General features: G+C 37.6%; 2 protein-coding genes across 2 annotated transcripts; one reads left to right on the top strand and one right to left on the bottom strand.

The window, feature by feature from the left end:
• Window positions 1-1164: 1164 nt before the first annotated feature.
• Window positions 1165-15495, top strand: LOC306759232 (mitochondrial adenyl nucleotide antiporter SLC25A24-like). Its single transcript, XM_079244795.1, has 10 exons — window positions 1165-1818; window positions 3907-4033; window positions 4144-4231; window positions 7638-7749; window positions 9835-9993; window positions 10931-11083; window positions 11241-11348; window positions 12096-12263; window positions 12603-12753; window positions 14358-15495. The coding sequence occupies exons 1-10, from the start codon at window positions 1639-1641 to the stop codon at window positions 14537-14539; spliced, it is 1428 nt and encodes a 475-aa protein (XP_079100921.1). The 5' UTR covers window positions 1165-1638; the 3' UTR covers window positions 14540-15495.
• LOC306759233 (transmembrane protein 69-like) lies at window positions 15491-17240 on the bottom strand. Its single transcript, XM_079244796.1, has 3 exons — window positions 17153-17240; window positions 16691-16732; window positions 15491-16568 (listed from the first exon to the last, which is right to left on the bottom strand). The coding sequence occupies exons 2-3, from the start codon at window positions 16730-16732 to the stop codon at window positions 15795-15797; spliced, it is 816 nt and encodes a 271-aa protein (XP_079100922.1). The 5' UTR covers window positions 17153-17240; the 3' UTR covers window positions 15491-15794.
• Window positions 17241-18403: the final 1163 nt, after the last annotated feature.

Consider the following 18403-nt stretch of genomic DNA (forward strand, 5'->3'; position numbering starts at 1 on the left):
ATATATATATATATATATATATATATATATATATATATATATATATATATATATATATATATATATATATATATATATATATACATATATCAGCAAAACCTTTATCACATTAAACATCTATTTAAATAAAGTAAAGAATATTGAGTATTAAGATGGGTGTAAATTTTCATCTCAGGAAAGTATGGCCCACATTTGATATGGTTGGTTTTGCTGTATTTATCAAAGAAATAACTATTTCACATATCAGTTTTAGCTGTTGTAAAAATTTCTAAAAACTGTTTTTATATTCATATTTAAGTTTTCAGATTGACAAAAATATTACAGAGGCTTTCAAAGTCACTTCATATAATACCACTTAAATTAACTGTTTTGATCACTTTGTTGGACAGTTATTCCTTACTTTCCCAGACAAAGTTTGACGGTTTAATCTTTATCATTATAATCACTTTCAAACATTTATTTTAAGCGATTTCCGCTCTAATACTGAAGTTATTGTTGCAAAAAGAGTCCTGCAGAGGCGATCACAAGTCGAAAGTAGGATGAGCTTCAAAAGCCCGCCTCCTCTCTCCATCGCCCTCTGGCGGTCAGTTAGGAAACAGACCCACCGAAATGTGCTTCTAAAATGTGTTATTTGTCTCCATCTTGTGGTCAAAGGATGTTACTGCATTATGAAGTTGAATTGTGCTATTTGTTCTATTTTAGCACAAATATACAATAATTTGATTTAAAAAAGTTCTGATTTTCTGGATTAACGAGATGCACTCCAGCAAAAATCTTCGAAAGATAAACTGAATATTAAAAAAAAAAAAAAAACAAAAAAAAAAAAAAAAAAAAAAAACAAACTTTAAAATGTTTTTTTTAAAGTCATGGTTATAAATGTAATTTCTTTTTCTTTTTTTTTTTTTAACCGTTTAACCAGATTATTAGAGTATTTATGATTATTCTGCACACTGGTTGTAGTTTTGGGGATAAATTTCGCTCAAGACAGCTGGTGGATTCCTTTGAATATGACTCATGGTCTAAACACAGATTACTCATATTTGCTGCCAACTATGGGGCAGAATGCGCATACTGTATGCACAATGAAAGTTGAGCTGTGTCATTTGAGGTTACATCTAAACTACAACGATCCATGGAGTTTGAACGCGCAGGAAAAGAATATGAGCTTAATTAGACGGAGGGTTACTTGTACTAAGCGGGTGAAATAACCATTTTCCCCACCACGAGGAAATACGGGCTATGGTACATAACAATGTACAATATATGTGAAGGGTGTGTCTCCGTAGTAAAAGGAGGTGTTCCCATGCGGACTGAACCGAGCTTCTCCACCCTGCTACATCAGGCTGCCAGCCCACCGCAACCAAACACGGGGTTTTGCAACTTTAGCTTTCTGTAAATCTGTTTAATTTACCGCCTGGATTTTACTCTCCACCGATTTATGAAGATCGTATGGGAGTTTTTTGAGGCACTAACTGCGGAAATCTCTTCGCAATTACACAGAACAGCCTAAAAAAAAAAAAAAAAAAAAAGTGCCAGCCTCTGGAATCGGTTGTTTCCACGGCTCTGTAATTGCCCAATTTGTGTGTCTGTGTGTGTGGAGCTCTGCAGGCCTCTTCCGTTTCTGTTTTAACTTTAATCATGTATCCAGCTATAAGGAAGCTGTTTTTCACGGACTGTCGGTGCGCAGGAGATGCGTCGAAAACATACGAGGAGCTGTTCGCCAAGCTGGACACCAACAAAGATGGAAAAGTGGATGTGGCCGAGCTGAAGGCAGGCCTGGCTGCTATGGGTGTCAAAACTATGACTGGGGCTGTCCAGGTAAAGCAACATATGCAGTAAACAGAAAAAATACCTTTATAACAAAGAAAAAAGTAAAAAAAAAAAAAAAAGACTTATTGTTGAATACTTTGAGGATGAAAAGGCTGCAGTTCCTCAACATTAATTCTAAAACAGTGTTCAGTAGTAGGCCTTTTAAGATTAAAAGATAAAGTCTTGATAGTCCTCTACAGCATATTCTAAATGAATAAAACAGACAAAATAGTCATTTGTTACATTTAAAAAGCAAGAATTAGTACATATATTTCCTGTTTGCCCAGTTAATGACTTTTCTGAACTATTACCAGCTATCTGTATCGTAAAAACTTGCTTATCCAGGAACATTTTAATGGTGTGGCTAGATAAAGACAGATGTGGGTGTGGGGTGCCAGTCAGTAGATAACACTAACTACAGTTTTCAGCAAGATTATTGACTTCTGGTTTGAATGTTAAACACAGAAATTCTTTAATGTCTGGAAACCCTATAACAGGTTTTAACCCTTTTCAATGTTTACATTTCTATTTTTCATCCTTTATAATTGTTTCAGTCATAGTTTTAGTTTTTTGCATGATAAACACGTTTTGCATTAAAAACATCTGTGACACTTAAAGGAACTTGATCACTGCATTCTTAAACAATATACAAGATATGAACGTTGAAAAAGAGCTTATTGGTAATACAAACATAAAGTCTGTTATCTGGCATAAAAAGGAGTCTTTAAACATCAGTTATGTTGCTGAGAAAGATCAGAAAACCAAAATTTACACGGTCAACACAAATGCAGCCACTCTTTTAGCTGCTGGCATCCATTGTTGAGGTGTGCCTGTTTTTAGAGGTAACCCACCAAACCCTCAATCTTCCCTACCTCAGTCCCACATTTCACACACTGGTTAGCCACTTATATTAAAATGTTGGCTCTTTTGAACAAATACGTCTATAACATACACCGGTTCTTTTTTTTCCCCATTCATTCAGAATACACAGATATAAATTTAAGCCAGCTCCTTTTCAAGCACAGACCAGCCCAAAGTGACTGGCAGAGCATAAAAGTACATTAAAAGAAACAAGTAAAAAATTTGAAATAAAAACTACTTTAAACTGGACCCACTGTTAGAAATGATTAACAGCACAGAAAATCTGTGATAAATCTTTGGATCAATCAACCCACAAGCTTCTTGCAGATCAATCATGTCACAAACGTCTCATCTGCAAACCACGTTCCTCCAGTTGTCATGCAACACTTAAAGGGTCCGTTTACATTTTCAGCACATGCTAAAACCTGCTCGATTAGTTTAACAACACAGCAGCTGACAACCTCCCATAAGTGTCCTTTTAGTAGGAGCTTCATTTTTTCCAAACTGTGCCCTTAAGCAGTAACTGTAGCTTGTTCAGGCTGCTAATGGTGAAAAGATTCTCAGGAGTTTCTAAAACAGTCTCAAAGTAAAAGCTGCAGGTGAGCTTTATAGCAGGCTCTGACTCACAGAGGGAGACTTCACCTTTGCTGGTCAAATAAGGCTGCATTCCTCCTGCTCATTACTGAGGCTGATAACTTCCATTGTTGCAGTCAGTAGATAAGGTGACAGGTTGCTGATCAGTGTGACCAGGTGCTTTAAAGTGAGAGAATCATAAATAAAATGATAACATGCAATGAATGTTGCTGCTTTTTAGAGTCTCAGAATGCAGTTTTAATTAATCCTCAATAATTAAACCTGGCCATTTGATTACTTTGGAGGACAGCAAATGATTTTTCCACAAGTTAATAATCTGTATTTATATAAAAGCTTGACAAAACAAGAAGAAGTAAAATGAAATAAAAAATAAAATCAAAGTCTGCGTGGAGTTGTTAATGGCATAATATGGTGAAATGTAAGCGCGTACACAGAAGTGAGGACAGATAAGAAGCATAACTTTATGTTTTCCATGAACTGGTGCAGCGAAGAAACTGCTGCTGGAGGTGAGGAGATGGCAGAGCCTAAACCTCTCCATCATCTAGTGAGGAGGTCGGACACCCAGCAGCAAACACATCACTTGCTATGCTGCATAAATAAATTGGTTAAATATTCTGTTGTTTTTTTGTTTTCTTTTTTAAGAAAATAGTTTCCTCTGCGGATGAAGACCACGACGGCGAGATTGACTTCAGTGAATTCTCCAAATACCTGAAGGAACACGAGAAGAAGTTACTGCTCACCTTCAAGAGCTTGGACAAAAACGAAGATGGTACAGAGCAGCGTTGCAATTTCAAACTTTACGGATTAAATAAAACATATGCTGGAAATTATATTTATTTATTTTATCGTATTCAAGTGAGAAACATTTTCTTTTAACAGGTCAAATAGAAATCATGGAGATAAAGCAGTCACTGTTGGATTTGGGTCTGAATATCAGCACAGAGGATGCAAAGAAAATCCTTAAAAGGTATTTCAGCTTATGTTCTATCCGTTTGTGTGCTGCCACGGGGTTAAAAATGTCATTCAGCAGCATTCGCATAAAATACTTAGCTGCTTATGACCCTTGTACAGCCAGCAGAGTTCATTAACCATTCAAACAGCTAATCAGCCAGTTCAGATCCAGTCTGACACGCTACATATATGCACACCTCGATGACTGCTATTTATTATATTCTGGTTTTTTATCATTTATTTTTGCGTATGACATATTTATCTTGTCAACCATTAATGACAAAATAAATCTAGATAGAATAAATCTGGCAGATCATGGTAGTTTTTAAGGGATGGCTCCTCCCACCTGCAGACATCTCCCTGTAAACTCCTCCCCTGCTTATGTGTCAGCTGTAGGAAAAGGAGTGGACCCATTTTTTTTCTATGAGAGCAAAATAAACAAGAACAAGGAGGTGGGATTAAATAAGCGCTGGTGTCTTCCCACTGTTACTGGACAAAGACTTTGTTTGTGTTTTCCTTCAGTTTTGTTTTCCTGTTTTTAATTTGTCTTCATGTTCAAATAAAACTTTCAGTTTAATTAAAACTTGAACCAAAAGTGAAAGTAAGCAGCTCTGTGTGCCACAAGTTAAAGGTGGGGAATGTGGGGAAATGATAGCTGGGAGAAGGAGGGCGGGATGCGATAAAAGGCTGATCAGATCTCTGAGACAGCAGACTGACATGAAAGTATAGGTTTCATAGTTTCTTTATAGGCTTGAATATACTGTGGTAATTGTTGACATAGCCTAAGGGTGATTCTCAATTCTCCCCCTTCCCGCTTCCACTTAGCCCTATCCCTCCATATTGCGTAATCATGTAGGAGGAAGGGGTATCCCAATTCTCCATTGGACGAAGGCTAAGGGGGAAGGGTGAGGGCTACACACCCCTTAAAGTGAAGATTTTCCAGGACCACACTTAATTGAAGAAGGGGTAGAAACGTACGTCTCTCAATTAATAGTTCCTGTACAGCGCGTTCACCGGCAACATGTCTACCAATGCTGAAAAAGAGGTTTACAAATTTAAGTATTTTCAGCATTAAAATACGATTTAATAACAAGACTGAAATTACGGCATTTTATTTTCCGATCGTATCTTCTGCTCTGTGAAAGTTTGCTACAGTTAGCACAAGAAGCTAGCATTTGCTGAACTGCTAGTTTGATATATGAATGCATAAAACCACTGTTGCTGTTTTCTTTCAGTGACAACCATCTATATGTTGTAGCATTTCCTTTACTTTTGTGCACAGTGCTAAATTGTATCATATGTTTTAACCAGGGACACCAGAACACACGAGGGCACTTACCCACTACAGAGCAGAAAAAGAGGAGTTTATTGTTTGCGTTCCTGTTCTTGTACTAATTTCTGTTAAAAAGCCTCTATTAAGTTATAATTACATAAAGAAGTTACACGTGCAATTCCCATGTTGTGAATACAATGTCTGCAAAACAACGTTCAAGGGACAGTAGTTCCCGTTTATGCAGTTTACACAGCATTAAAATTTTTATACAATTACTACCAGGTTACTTTTGATGATTAGGGCTCAGTCTGTATTTATATCTACATTAAAAAAATAAAAAAAAACAAGCTATGCACATGTATCTCATAGACAACTTGTATCTGACCCTTGTAATGGAATACATTGGGCTAATGAAAACAAATTAAAAAATTCTACTTTCGATACAGAACATTCATAAAAGAGGTGTGGTTAGAAGGAAAGGTGACCGGCCAACAAACAGACAAAAATGGGAGATATACCGATTGCCCAGACAACGGAAAGTCGCACGGATGACGACAACGGCAACTTGGAAAACAGTCACTCGTCGCCTCTGTTTGTGTAGCAGCTAGAGTGCCGCAGCTTGATGACGTCGTTATGGTGTAGTGGTGTCCCATTTCTTAGGGGAACATTTTCACCTCTTGACATTTACCCCTCCACTGGGGGGCCGAGGGATAGGGCTAAGGGAAGGGGTAAAAGATACACAACAAAGAGACACAACATTTATGTCATTTTTATAACCAAACACTAACTATTTTATTTCACTTGCTTTTATAAATTCAATTCATGTTTTTATTTTTATGATTTGTCTTTACTGTTAAAAGGAATTACTTATTTTTAGTTTAATTATTTAATAATTAATTATATTTTGCCCTTTTTCTAGTATTTATTTTATTTTTATATCATTTTAAATATAGTCAGGTGTTTAACGATTGAAAAAAACGTTTTAAATGTTGTTTTTAATGAAGCAAAGATAAATAGCCAAGGAAACTGCATCAGTGGTTTAAAGCAAAATTCTGCTGGGTTTGGCAGCAGATTTATTAGGATGTGCAAAAGTTTTAAACATACTCTTTATCGACTGTAGAATAATACCATTAACTGCTTTGCTTCCTACTTTCCTCTTTCCACATGCAAAAATACATTTCTAATATAAATTCTCCTTTTTTTTGCTAGATTTTATGTCAGATTTATGCAATTTAGTCTTTCTTGCAGTTAATAAGTGAACAGCATTTGGATGAAATAATCAGCAGTGTTTCTTGTTGGATGATTCTCGTTACTCTATTTAGGCCTTGATGACATGATGGGAAGTTTATTTGATACATTCTGGACAATTGTTTGCTATTATCAGTCTGGTAAATTGCAACATGGAATGATCCAGACTGTGGGTACGCTGGCTTATTATTATCATGTCTAACTGAAAATGGTTGTTTGTTGAAGCTATTCTCACTTTTATTCATGATTTGGGTAATGTATTGAATGAAAATGGAAAAAATAACTCTGATGGCTGAGGAGTCTTAACCCAGTCCTTTTTATTTGAGGAATTATCACTAGAAACTACTTTTTGCAGTTTATTTAATGCAAATTCTGCATAATTTCTATGTTAAAAAAAGGCACAACTAAATTATCCAGATTGTACCAAAAGTTGTTCAAATGCATGAAGAGTATAGATTATCATATCCTTCTTTGGAAGTGTTGTATCTAATTTATGGTTTAATGAGATTAAATGTCTGGAGAGTATCCTGGCTTTATCAGCTGATGTTAGAGAAACCTCATTTGCAGGTCTGATTGCTGCAAATTACTCTTTTAACTGTAACTAATCAAGTGCAGATCTCCACCGTAAAGAACTTTTTGATCTGCACATATTTCATAATGAAATGCAAGAATGACTGACTGATTTATTCATTATCTTGATATGATAATCAAAGTCACACAAAATGCAAAAATGGACAAAAAAATGTAGAAGTAACTGCATACTTTCAAAATTACTGCTAATATTTAAAATGCATAATTTCTGAAAGCATCAAGAAAGGAAAAAAGGTTGAGCTAATAAACCTTCCAGGATAATTTAATAGCAATGCATGACTGAAACAAAATGTTCTTATTTTTGCTACAGTATTGACGTGGACGGCACCATGTCAGTGGACTGGAATGAATGGAGGGAACATTTCTTGTTAAACCCAGCCACCAACCTGCAGGAGATTATCCGCTACTGGAAGCGCAGCACGGTAAGACGAGACATGCGTCTATGAGACTCAGTGTGTTTGAACTCAGACTGGATTACTTTAAAGTCTTGCCTTCTTCTAACATTTAGCCAAAATAACATCTCTATGTTTAAGGCAATTATTGCCACAAATTAAGCTTCAGAGGCAGAAAGATGATCATTAATTAGAAATGATTTACCAGCTACTAGTGTCTTTACCTGTCTTTTGGTTAAATAAAGTCATCACTGATGTTTTCTCTTTACATGACACGATAGTCTTTCTTTCAGTCGTTTTGTAATCATGCAGCACAGGCATATTTAAAGCCAAGAAAATAAAATGCATTGAGGATGTTCTCACATATTAATGAGCTCATAAAAACTTCATTATAGTGACAGTTGTAGGGATTTGATGGTGGAGTTCAAGGTCCATCATGTCTCGTCATTACAAGGAGAAACTCATGAATGACGTTTGTCAGCTGATGCTGGATTTGGTTGAGAGCTTTGGCAGCAGATCAGCTGCTTGACATCAACAGATTAGGTTCATTCATTTCCACGGGAGACACGAGAAAGAGAAGAATGAAAGGTGGGAGGGCAGTGAAGAGAGGAGAACACTGAGGTGTTTTTTTTTTTACTGAATGGCTTCAACTCTTCTGTTTTTTCTGTTTTTAAAACGGTCGACATTGTAAAAGAAACTAGCTTACACACTGTACTTTATCTGTTGCATCCAGATGTATATTTTGAGCATTTGTTCATTTTTCTGACTTTAATTCTCAACTCCAACCTGTTTGTTGTGTATCTGTTTATTTGCACTCTAGAAGAAAGCCACCAACAGTCAGCAGCTAATCTCTGACATGCGTTGTCTCTGTTCATTGGCTCAGACTCAGGGGATAAATTAACCCCTGGTTCCTAAACTCAGCTTAGATGAGCTAATTTCAGCCTGACCTGTGTGCAGATTAGCTCATCAGTGGGATTTGGATGGGATGAGGTGAAAGGAAGTGAGGCTTGACCAGTCGAGGGAAAGAGCCAGGGAGCTGAGATGGGTCATCAGTGAGGTTGAAGCAGTCAACGGTAACTTCTATGGCAGCTTCCCATCTCTACCAGTAACCAAGCTGTGCTGGTTTTGAAGACCTTCGGCATCTGTCTAGGATCCTGGTCGGAAGTGGAGTTTAGGAGTAGTTTGATCAAAGGCGTAGGATGGCCATGGCTCTGCTGCAGCAGCAGCAGCAGCAGCAGCAGCAGCCGGCAAACTGGTTTTTCATCGATTTTGAAGATGATGGGGGAATCTATGAGGTGGAGGTGGATATGGTAGGTTCTTATACAGGAACTGGTGAGTGGACTGGCAACCTCCCCCCCAAAAAAACAATATTATTGGACTTAATTAATGAAGTCATATTTTAGGGTTTTATAGGCAGTGATGCACATCAGTCAGCTGTGTTCAGAGAAAAGTTGGTTTGACTAAAATATGACTTACACAGTCATGCTGTGAGGCTAACGACATATGTTAGGACTGTAAAGGTGCTGGACATCTTTTGTTACAGTTAGCTTATATAGTGTCTATTATTAATGTGTTAATAAGCGAGAATCATCATTTCAAAAGAAGATTTTCATCTGTGGACTAACCGGGTGAAATCCAGTTGCAATACAAATTGTGTTACTCGTCAGTAAAATCAGATTATTTGTTATTTTAAAAAGCTATATGAGTGGTGTTGGGCAGTGATGTAATTGATCTTATAGTGCGGAGCTGTGGTTACGCAAGGTTTTGGATAAAGAGATGCTGTGTGTCCTGTCCTGCTCAGCATTAAGTTCAAGGTGAAGCTGTGTTTCGGGTTTTTGTGAAGCTCTGTTAGATAATAGTTCCCCACAAAGCAGTCCAACTATTTGCAGCTTATGCATGCTGGAAGAAAAAGCTGAAGAAAAAGGGCTAAATCAAATTTAAAGGTTTGTTAAGTAGCATTTACAGAGCAGTTCCTTCCTGTTTGGTTGAAGGTTTATATATTATACTTTGCTCTGTAATTATTACTTTGTGGAATATGTCTTTGTTTTAGGTTCTAGAAACTCAATTTTCACACAACTCTCTCACTGCGCCCTGATTGCACTCTGTTGGTTGTAGGTTCTGGATATTGGTGACAGCCTCACCATTCCCGATGAGTTCACAGAGGAGGAGAAGACAACTGGTATGTGGTGGAAGCAGCTGACAGCCGGCGCCATGGCGGGCGCCGTGTCCCGCACAGGAACTGCCCCACTGGACAGGATGAAGGTCTTCATGCAGGTGGGCAGTCGTTTGCTTTCTGCATATCTTCCCTTTTACATGTCTGTTAATGCTGCTGCTTCTCCTCATGAATTATAACTGTGATCGTGGGTTACTTTTGTTTTTTACAGGCTTTTTACACAAAGTCTTTGTGTGTCCATGTACCTGTGTGTGTGTGTGTGTGTGTGTGTGTGTGTGTGTGTGTGTGTGTGTGTGTGTGTGTGTGTGTGTGTGTGTGTGTGTGTGTGTGTGTGTGTGTGGTGGGTTGGAAGGACAGGGATGAAGAACAGGTCGGGCTGTTTGTAAATGTCTAAACACTTTGTGCTATGTTTTTAAAATATGAAAGTGCTTCATAAATAAAGGCAAGGCAAGTTTATTTGTATAGCACCTTTCATGTACAAGACAATTCAAAGTGCTTTACATGAAACATTAAAAGCATTACAGAAAAAAGCATAAAAGAAAATACAAATAACAAAATCATAATAAAATCATAAATTATATTAAAATAATTAAAAGCAGAATTAAGTAAAAGTTACTGTGCAGATATCATGCATAGGCGCATGAGAAAAGAAATGTTTCTCATAAAGATTGAATTGAAGTCGATGGTTCTAGGCATCAGTTTTGTATGATAGTGGAAATGTTTGTGTTATCATATACTTTATAGATACGTTTTAAATTCAGTGTATTGTATTTACCTGCCTCCTCAGTAGAGCACTTGTGTCACATGACATTATATCGTTATGAATGTGATCTAGGACTAAATACTGAAGTGGCACAAATTGGATTTGAAAACTGGAATTACTGATTGGATTTTTTTCCACACAGTCTTGAAAAAGTCCCACTAGTCACAGCAGCAGTAAAATATCGAGTCATTTCAGCCGGGTAACGTTGCTGTGTCAGCTAAATTCCTTGGAAGACCTGTTACTGAATATTGCAACTCTTTTTTTTTTTTTTGCAGGTGCACGCTTCTAAGAGCAACAAAATCAGCCTTGTGGGTGGTTTTAAACAAATGCTAAAAGAGGGAGGAGTGACATCTCTGTGGAGAGGAAATGGTATTAACGTCCTGAAGATTGCACCTGAGACAGCTATTAAATTCATGGCTTATGAACAGGTAAATAGTTTTCATTCTTGTCAATACATTTCACTTTACGGTTTAGGTTTGGTCTTTCTGTCAATGTTTTGTGATTCTAAATACCTACCAAGCTATTGTATCCCTATTGTGACTTTGATTATCATATAAAGATAATGAATAAAGTCTCTCTTATCAGTATAAGAAGCTGTTGTCCAGTGAAGCAGGTAAGATCCAGACCCATGAGAGGTTCATGGCTGGATCCCTGGCTGGAGCCACGGCACAAACTGCCATCTACCCCATGGAGGTGAGTGCACATGCAGCCTTAATAATGTAGAGACATGCAGGTGTCTACAGATGGAAGTGGTGATCAGAAACGTCATAATCTATGCATTAAAAATCCATCCGGTGCAATTCCTGTGGATAATATGGTCTGTTTAGTAAAGAAGTCCAAACGGGAAAGCTCAGACCTGCTTCTTCTCTAATTCACACAGTACTGCCCTCCTGGCTTGGAGACTAATTCTCTTTAGTGTAGTGTGGCTGTGTGCTGAGGTCTCCTCTTAGAAATATGTCTAAAATGCCTCATCTGCAAAGTGGCCTCCAAGCTGAATGACATAGCAGGTCCTCATCTTGTTTCTGAAGATCAGCTGCTGCAACAGCCTTCATGCTTGCATCTTTTTGTTTTAGCCACTATCTCCAGCAAATAACCAGCGATGGGACAGTAGTTTAACATGTTGATTTATGTGCTGTGTGCATAAGTTCATAAAGCATAGAAACTAATATTGAGGGCTTTCATTAGGATGAAGCACCTCTCCAGGTTAACTGTTGGTGAAACCATCAATAACGAGGATAACAAAGATGGTAATGTGGAAATTGCACAAAGGGATCGTCTTGTCTTAAAATGATTTTCTTCATTTGATGGAGAATCAAAGTGGAAAATTAGATTTGAGTTTGATAAATTGAGTTAACCTGGGACGTCTTTTTGTTAGCCATTGGCTGCTGGCTGATACATAGTGCTAGAAAAAGTGTGACCTTGTCATTTTTGTCTCTGCAGGTGATGAAAACACGGCTGACTCTGAGAAAAACCGGACAGTACTCAGGAATGTTTGACTGTGCCAAGAAAATCCTGAAGAAAGAGGGAGTGAAAGCGTTTTACAAAGGCTACATTCCCAATATTCTGGGCATCATCCCGTATGCTGGGATTGATCTAGCAGTGTATGAGGTATGTGGGGATTCATCTGGAATCATCTAAATAGTTTTCGACAGATGATTTACTTTCATGTTTACATGAAATGGACTACAATGGGTGCGTATTAGTTGTTGTAACTTTGGAGTATATCTTCTGTTGTTTTTTGGATTTGCCAATATATTATAAAAAAGAAAACAGAATAAAAAATGTTGAAATTAAATTAAATTGAAATGTTCAACGATATTTTCCTCTTTAATTATAAATATGTTATATAGATAAATTACATTGATTTTTTTTTTTTTTTTGGGGGGGGGGTGTTCAAGAACAAACCTACTACAATAACACAATTCCTGTACCCACTTGTCTATTCAGAGTTTGAAGAACTTCTGGTTGTCCAATTATGCCAAAGATACAGCAAATCCAGGCGTTCTGGTGCTACTGGGCTGTGGTACCGTCTCCAGTACTTGTGGCCAGCTGGCCAGCTACCCCCTGGCTCTGATCCGCACCCGAATGCAGGCACAAGGTAACGGGAACAAACTCTTTACTGAAACAATACATTTATCTGCAAATATCAACATTTTGGGGATGATCTCATTAAAATATTAGATATTAAGTGAACCACATACACATAAATTTAAACACAAAAGGTATCGTGTGCCTCATTTTCCTTTTTAGTTTACAAAACACACCTATAAAATATGTAAAACACTAAACAGACATTTGAGATGTGGTCATTGTTCCAGCTGTATTATAAAACATAACGTGTATTAATTTAATTTTTTAGAAATCTAACATCCACATTTCAGTTAATTCCGGGTTATAAATTGCACCTCGACATAAGCCACGCCTTTAGCGAGCGTGAAGCGGCTCTATTTCTTCTTCAGCTACATCGATCAACTTGAAGTTAAAGCCTGCATCATTTGCATTTCTTTGTGTTTTCCATGATGAGGCTGTGAGCATGAAGCTCAAAATGACTCGTTAACCAGTAAACTCCATAAAGGAGTCGCTTTGTTGTTTAAGCCGTAGGATGCAAATAAAATAAAAAAAGTGGCAACTTTAGCCTGGAAATGACTGTATATATTGTATTTATTCATTTTTAAGGTAATGAAAGTCTGTGCAGGCTTTGATTAAAGTCCTAGAGATGTTGCAGGGAGAGGACACACTGGGTTGGGGTGAACCAGACGGAGCAGAGCAGTGTAAAGTTTACATATGCAGACATACACAAGCTTTAAGAAAACAGATGCTCATATTTAAACATGAATATTATTAATAAAAGCCTCTCACCTGACTGCACACACAGCTGATTGTAAAACCTCTAGGGATTGATTTATTTTTTTTATATATTGCATCTGTTACTTTGGCTTTTGTCTGTGTACGTGTGTACAAAGGTAGAAAGCTCATCACACAGGCTGCCTGTTCCCCTTCATGCATCTTTTAGCATGAAGACAGCATGTAAACATGTCTTTTTGAAGCACAAGTTCTTTTTGTGTGAACTGTCTTTTTTGTGGTATATTTGCTTAATTATTAAAAATTTGCAAATATTGTAAGTTGAGTTTGTTAGTTTTTATAACTTTTTGTACATTTTTATGAACTTATACAGTATGTTTCTCGTGCTGTCAGAAGGGGAATGACTTAAAGTATCTCGTCTAAAATGTACATTTGTGTCTGTAATGCTGTGTGAAGATAGCATATGATAAACCGTTGCTTAGGCAAAGATAAGGTAACGTTTGCTAAAATCCAAGACTGAAATAATTGTTAACTTCCGTTTTTTCTTGTTTACTGGCCTAAAAATGACTCCAAAAGATACTTTTGCTGTTTGGCTTTCTCTGTAAGACAAATGAATAATTTACATTCATACAAAGGCCTATTTTTCTAGTATGGTCAGTCAGTAATGCATCCGTTACCTTTGAACTGAAACATGCATAGTTTGTGGCGAGTCTTTTTTGAATGGAAAATTATGGGATGTGCAGTCTTTTAGGGGGCATTGCATCTCTCTAGTCAGACTTAAAGAGCATACCTAGATTTTTTTCTACTGAAGCTACTGATGAGTAAAAACTGACAAAATATGTCTCCTAACCCATAAATAAATTAGCTTTATTTGAATAAAAATCTGATCTTTCTTCACAGCTTCTGTGGAGGGCTCTGAGCAGCTGCCGATGAACCACATGGTGAAGAAGATCCTAGAAAAGGAGGGCTTCTTTGGACTTTACCGTGGCATTCTGCCCAATTTCATGAAAGTCATACCGGCTGTCAGCATCAGCTATGTGGTTTACGAGTACATGCGGTCAGGCCTGGGTATCCAGAAGTAGTCAGCAGAGCTGTCTGTCTCCATGAAAATGTGCAGCAATGTCTTTTTTTTTTTTCTTAAATCAAATACACTTCCCTCCTTTCATCGAGCATTTTAAGTTGTTTACCTGAAGGTCATCACGTCTGGAGTCAAACAGCTGCAGATGGAGCCGCTATAGAGGTCTTAAAGTGACAGCAGGACCCGGCTAAACTATTGAGCCTTAATTAGAAAAAAGGATGTTAGAAAATCCTCGAGCACCATCACAGAGCTGATCTCTATGGGGGTTTCCAGATGCAGGATTTCATCCAGGCTGTTTACACCTTAAAGTGCACACTTTGCATTGGTTTACTTTAATTTCCTAAAACTTATTACCATTTTATTTGGTGTGTTGGTCTGAGTTGCAATACTTCTGCATCAAATCAGAATTATGTTTTGTAAGAGAAAAGTGTCACATACTCCAGATGTTGGTCCAAAACGCACCTTATTGTTCAAGTTTTCAAGCTGATTGGAAGTCCAAGTTTTCAGCTGCTGTTTTTATATTAAAAAAATATTTAGACCAAAAATAAGGACGTCACATAGTTTTACAGCTTTATTCAAGTGGTCGCCTACGAGCAGGGAGATGCCATTCAGAAATCTGAGGAAACTTTAAAGTGCAATACTGTCTTTACATGCTGGTTGAAACAGATTGTGTTGGGACTAGATTTCATCTGGGTGTTTCAGAAAAGTTTTGTTTATGAAGGATGTTGTGGCACCTCTTTGATGTTACACTAAGAAATGTGCCTTTTGTATTTTCTCAGCTGTCTGTGGACATCTGCACCGTCCCTTTGCTCTTGCCTTCCTTTTCAATATTTGGGTAATAGATAAAAGTTTACAGTAATAAAAAGCATTTGAAAACATGTCACTGGATTTTATTTTCCATATCAATTTAGCAAATTTATTTAATTGAACTGCGTAATAATGCTAATGTCCAGACAACAATATATTCTAAACTGACTATACCCCTTGTGCCAGATGATTGTCTGCATTTGACCCGTGAGGCTCCAATGGATTACTCCAGTTTTGATGTTGTGTAATAACCTTTTCCCTCAGTGAGGTCATTAGCTGTCCGATTGTATCTACATAAGAAGATCCCATAACAGTGGAACAGCCTATTAGTACAGCAAAGACAAGTCATTGCATTAGAGTGGAACAAGTCACATTTAACTCTTTCAACACAGATTCTGTTGTTTAATCAAATGGATAACAAAGACATTTAGTAACCCACAGATGGAAACTAGTCAATCCCCAAAAATGTACTTTTCTGTATATAAGCCATTCATTATGAGAGTACCAAGCAAAGAAAAACATGCCACAATGGTCAGGACAGCACGCAGGGCTTTAAACCAGCTCGGGTAAGTTGGAAGCAGAGACAGATCATAATGCAATGAGATTCCAAGTCCCATTATGACCATGGTTGCTGCAGGAACAATACTGTCACTCATCAGCATGCTCACCCATGCTAACAGGGATGGAACGACACTATTAGCCAGGTTTATCCAGTCTGGTTTGGCTGGGCTGTTCTCAGGAAGCGCAAATCCCCATCGAGCTCCACCCAAAAAAGAAAGGATGGAGGCGCCATAGGCTAACTGTGCACAAGCCAGCTGCGGATAGTAGGTTTCAGTCATAGCCATGAACAGAGTCAGGGAGACTAAGGGGATCAGCCCCGCAAAACCCAAGTAAAGAGCTGGTTTAGGACTCTCCCACAAGTGCTTCATTTCATAGCGTAGCAGATCTAGTTCTCTTGGAGGAGGTTCAGGTTTTGCTCGTTTTTTCAGCCTAACAGCAGAAGTGTGGAAATACTGGTTCCTTGCCACAAATGGGACATGATTAGTTTGGATCCCTTGAAAGCATTTGGTCTTCCTGAAAGCAGGAAGCTGGGCTTGCTCGGTGTATCTGTCTGTGAACTGCACCCAGGCTGGAGAGGTCCCCCTGGTGGAAACTAACCCACCCACAGAAGCCCTGGCCAATGCTGATGTCCAGCATCTTTGTAGAGAACCTGCACAATGCAACACCTGAAAAAGGTTACAAGAAAAAAAAAAGTTTAATTTGACATTTTGCAATGAAATATTATGTAACTAATATTTTACATTATGTGCAAATTAGCTCCAAATACAATGAGATCAGGGGTAATTACCTGGGTTGCCAAAGTGCGTCTGCTGAGTACAAATGAGAGCATCTGAGAAGAAATTGGAGCAAGTAAAACAGAGCGAAGAGACAGAAAATCAGGATAAAATGTAAAAAGAAAAAGCGAGAGGGTAAAATCAAACTACAAATTCAACAACAGCAGTAACAAACAATCATTCAAATGCATCGTCGATTAAAACAGTAAACGACCACAATGCATTAAAATATAACTAATCAAAATACAATAAATAAACAATTAAAAAACATTAAGGACAGTAAATTAGGCCAAAGCAAGAATAATCTGGAAGAATTCACTGGTTTTGAATGGCTGATAACAGACTGTAGCTACACGATCGTCTAAAACATCGTTTCAGTGAACAGATAATGTTAAACTACTGAAGCTTAAGGTTTTATTTTTCCCCCACAAGAGGAAAGCCCGTTTCTGACATTCAGGCTAATTGAGATTAATTACCTCGGATTTTAGCTTTAAAACATCATGCTTGAATCATCTCCAGGGTCAGCTCTGAGTACGCTTTGGTACGCAGCCTATTCCTTCCGTGTTTTTTCGGTCCTGGCCCTTGACAACAGGTTCCGCTAACAAAATAATCAGGCAGCTCAGTTTGTGAACATGGTTTAAACGTAAAAGGACTTGTGTTTAATTTGTGTTGTAGTTTTTTTTTTAATTTATTTTTTTTATGGTCCCAAATTAGCTGAAGAAGAGTTTGTGGATGTTTAGAGGGAGTCTTTAGATGCTATCATCAAATATCAGTTTGATGTTGCTGCTTTAAGCATAAAGTAAATATATTTGAACAAGTAGAAACTAAAGTCAGTCGTTGTCAAGAGTGATCCCGTAAAGAGTTGGGTTTAAAATAGATCTAGAAGTTAACACTTTTTGACTGAGAGTCTATAAGAAGAATTGTTTTGGAGGCAGCAAAAACTGTTTCTGTTGCATTTCAAAGTACCTACAATAGCTTCCTCTGTCAAGATAAACGACTACGTAAAAGTAAAAATATATTATTTTCTTCCATCCCTGTTAGCGGAAATGTTGCGTGTTTAAAAGCACTCTAACTTTACATTTTCTACATTGCATTTGGCTCTCTGTCCGCTAGAGGACAATAAAAGACCGCAACGCATGTTAAAACTCCATCCAGAGTATGATGATGTTTCGTGTTCTCTTGTGCTATTTTACAATAGCTAAAACGATCAAAAATCCCAAGCAAAAATTATCTGGCGTGCTTAAAGACGGGTGTGATTTCATAGGCCAGTGTTTAGCTGTGGCTAATAATCGATCGATCGATCTATCTATCGTTCTATCTATATAGTTTAAAAGCTGGAGATCTGGCATGCAAACACTCGCTCAAAGATGACCAAAAACTCACATTTGCCAAACAGCATAACTGCAAGTATAATACCTAAAAGAAGACCATTGAATAGCGTACGATACCCAACCCAACTTGCCTTCTTGGCTACCTCATTTATTGGTACTATTTTTAATGCTGAGATGATCAAATTTACTGGATCTTTATACTTTTTTTTATTGCTTATTTCTTACTTTACACACATTTGAATATCTGTTTCCACGTGGAGTCACATCTGCTGTTGTGTTAGGTAACTATGAAATTGATCCAAATAGTGAGTGTGAGCGTGAGTGGTTGGTTGCTTCTGTTTTCCTCTTGTGATGGACTGGGGTAGCCAGGGTAGTCTCAAAGATGTACCTCAATTT

The sequence above is a fragment of the Telmatherina bonti genome, assembly GCF_933228915.1.
Source record: "Telmatherina bonti genome assembly, chromosome: 8".
In the NCBI taxonomy this organism is placed as follows: domain Eukaryota; kingdom Metazoa; phylum Chordata; class Actinopteri; order Atheriniformes; family Telmatherinidae; genus Telmatherina; species Telmatherina bonti.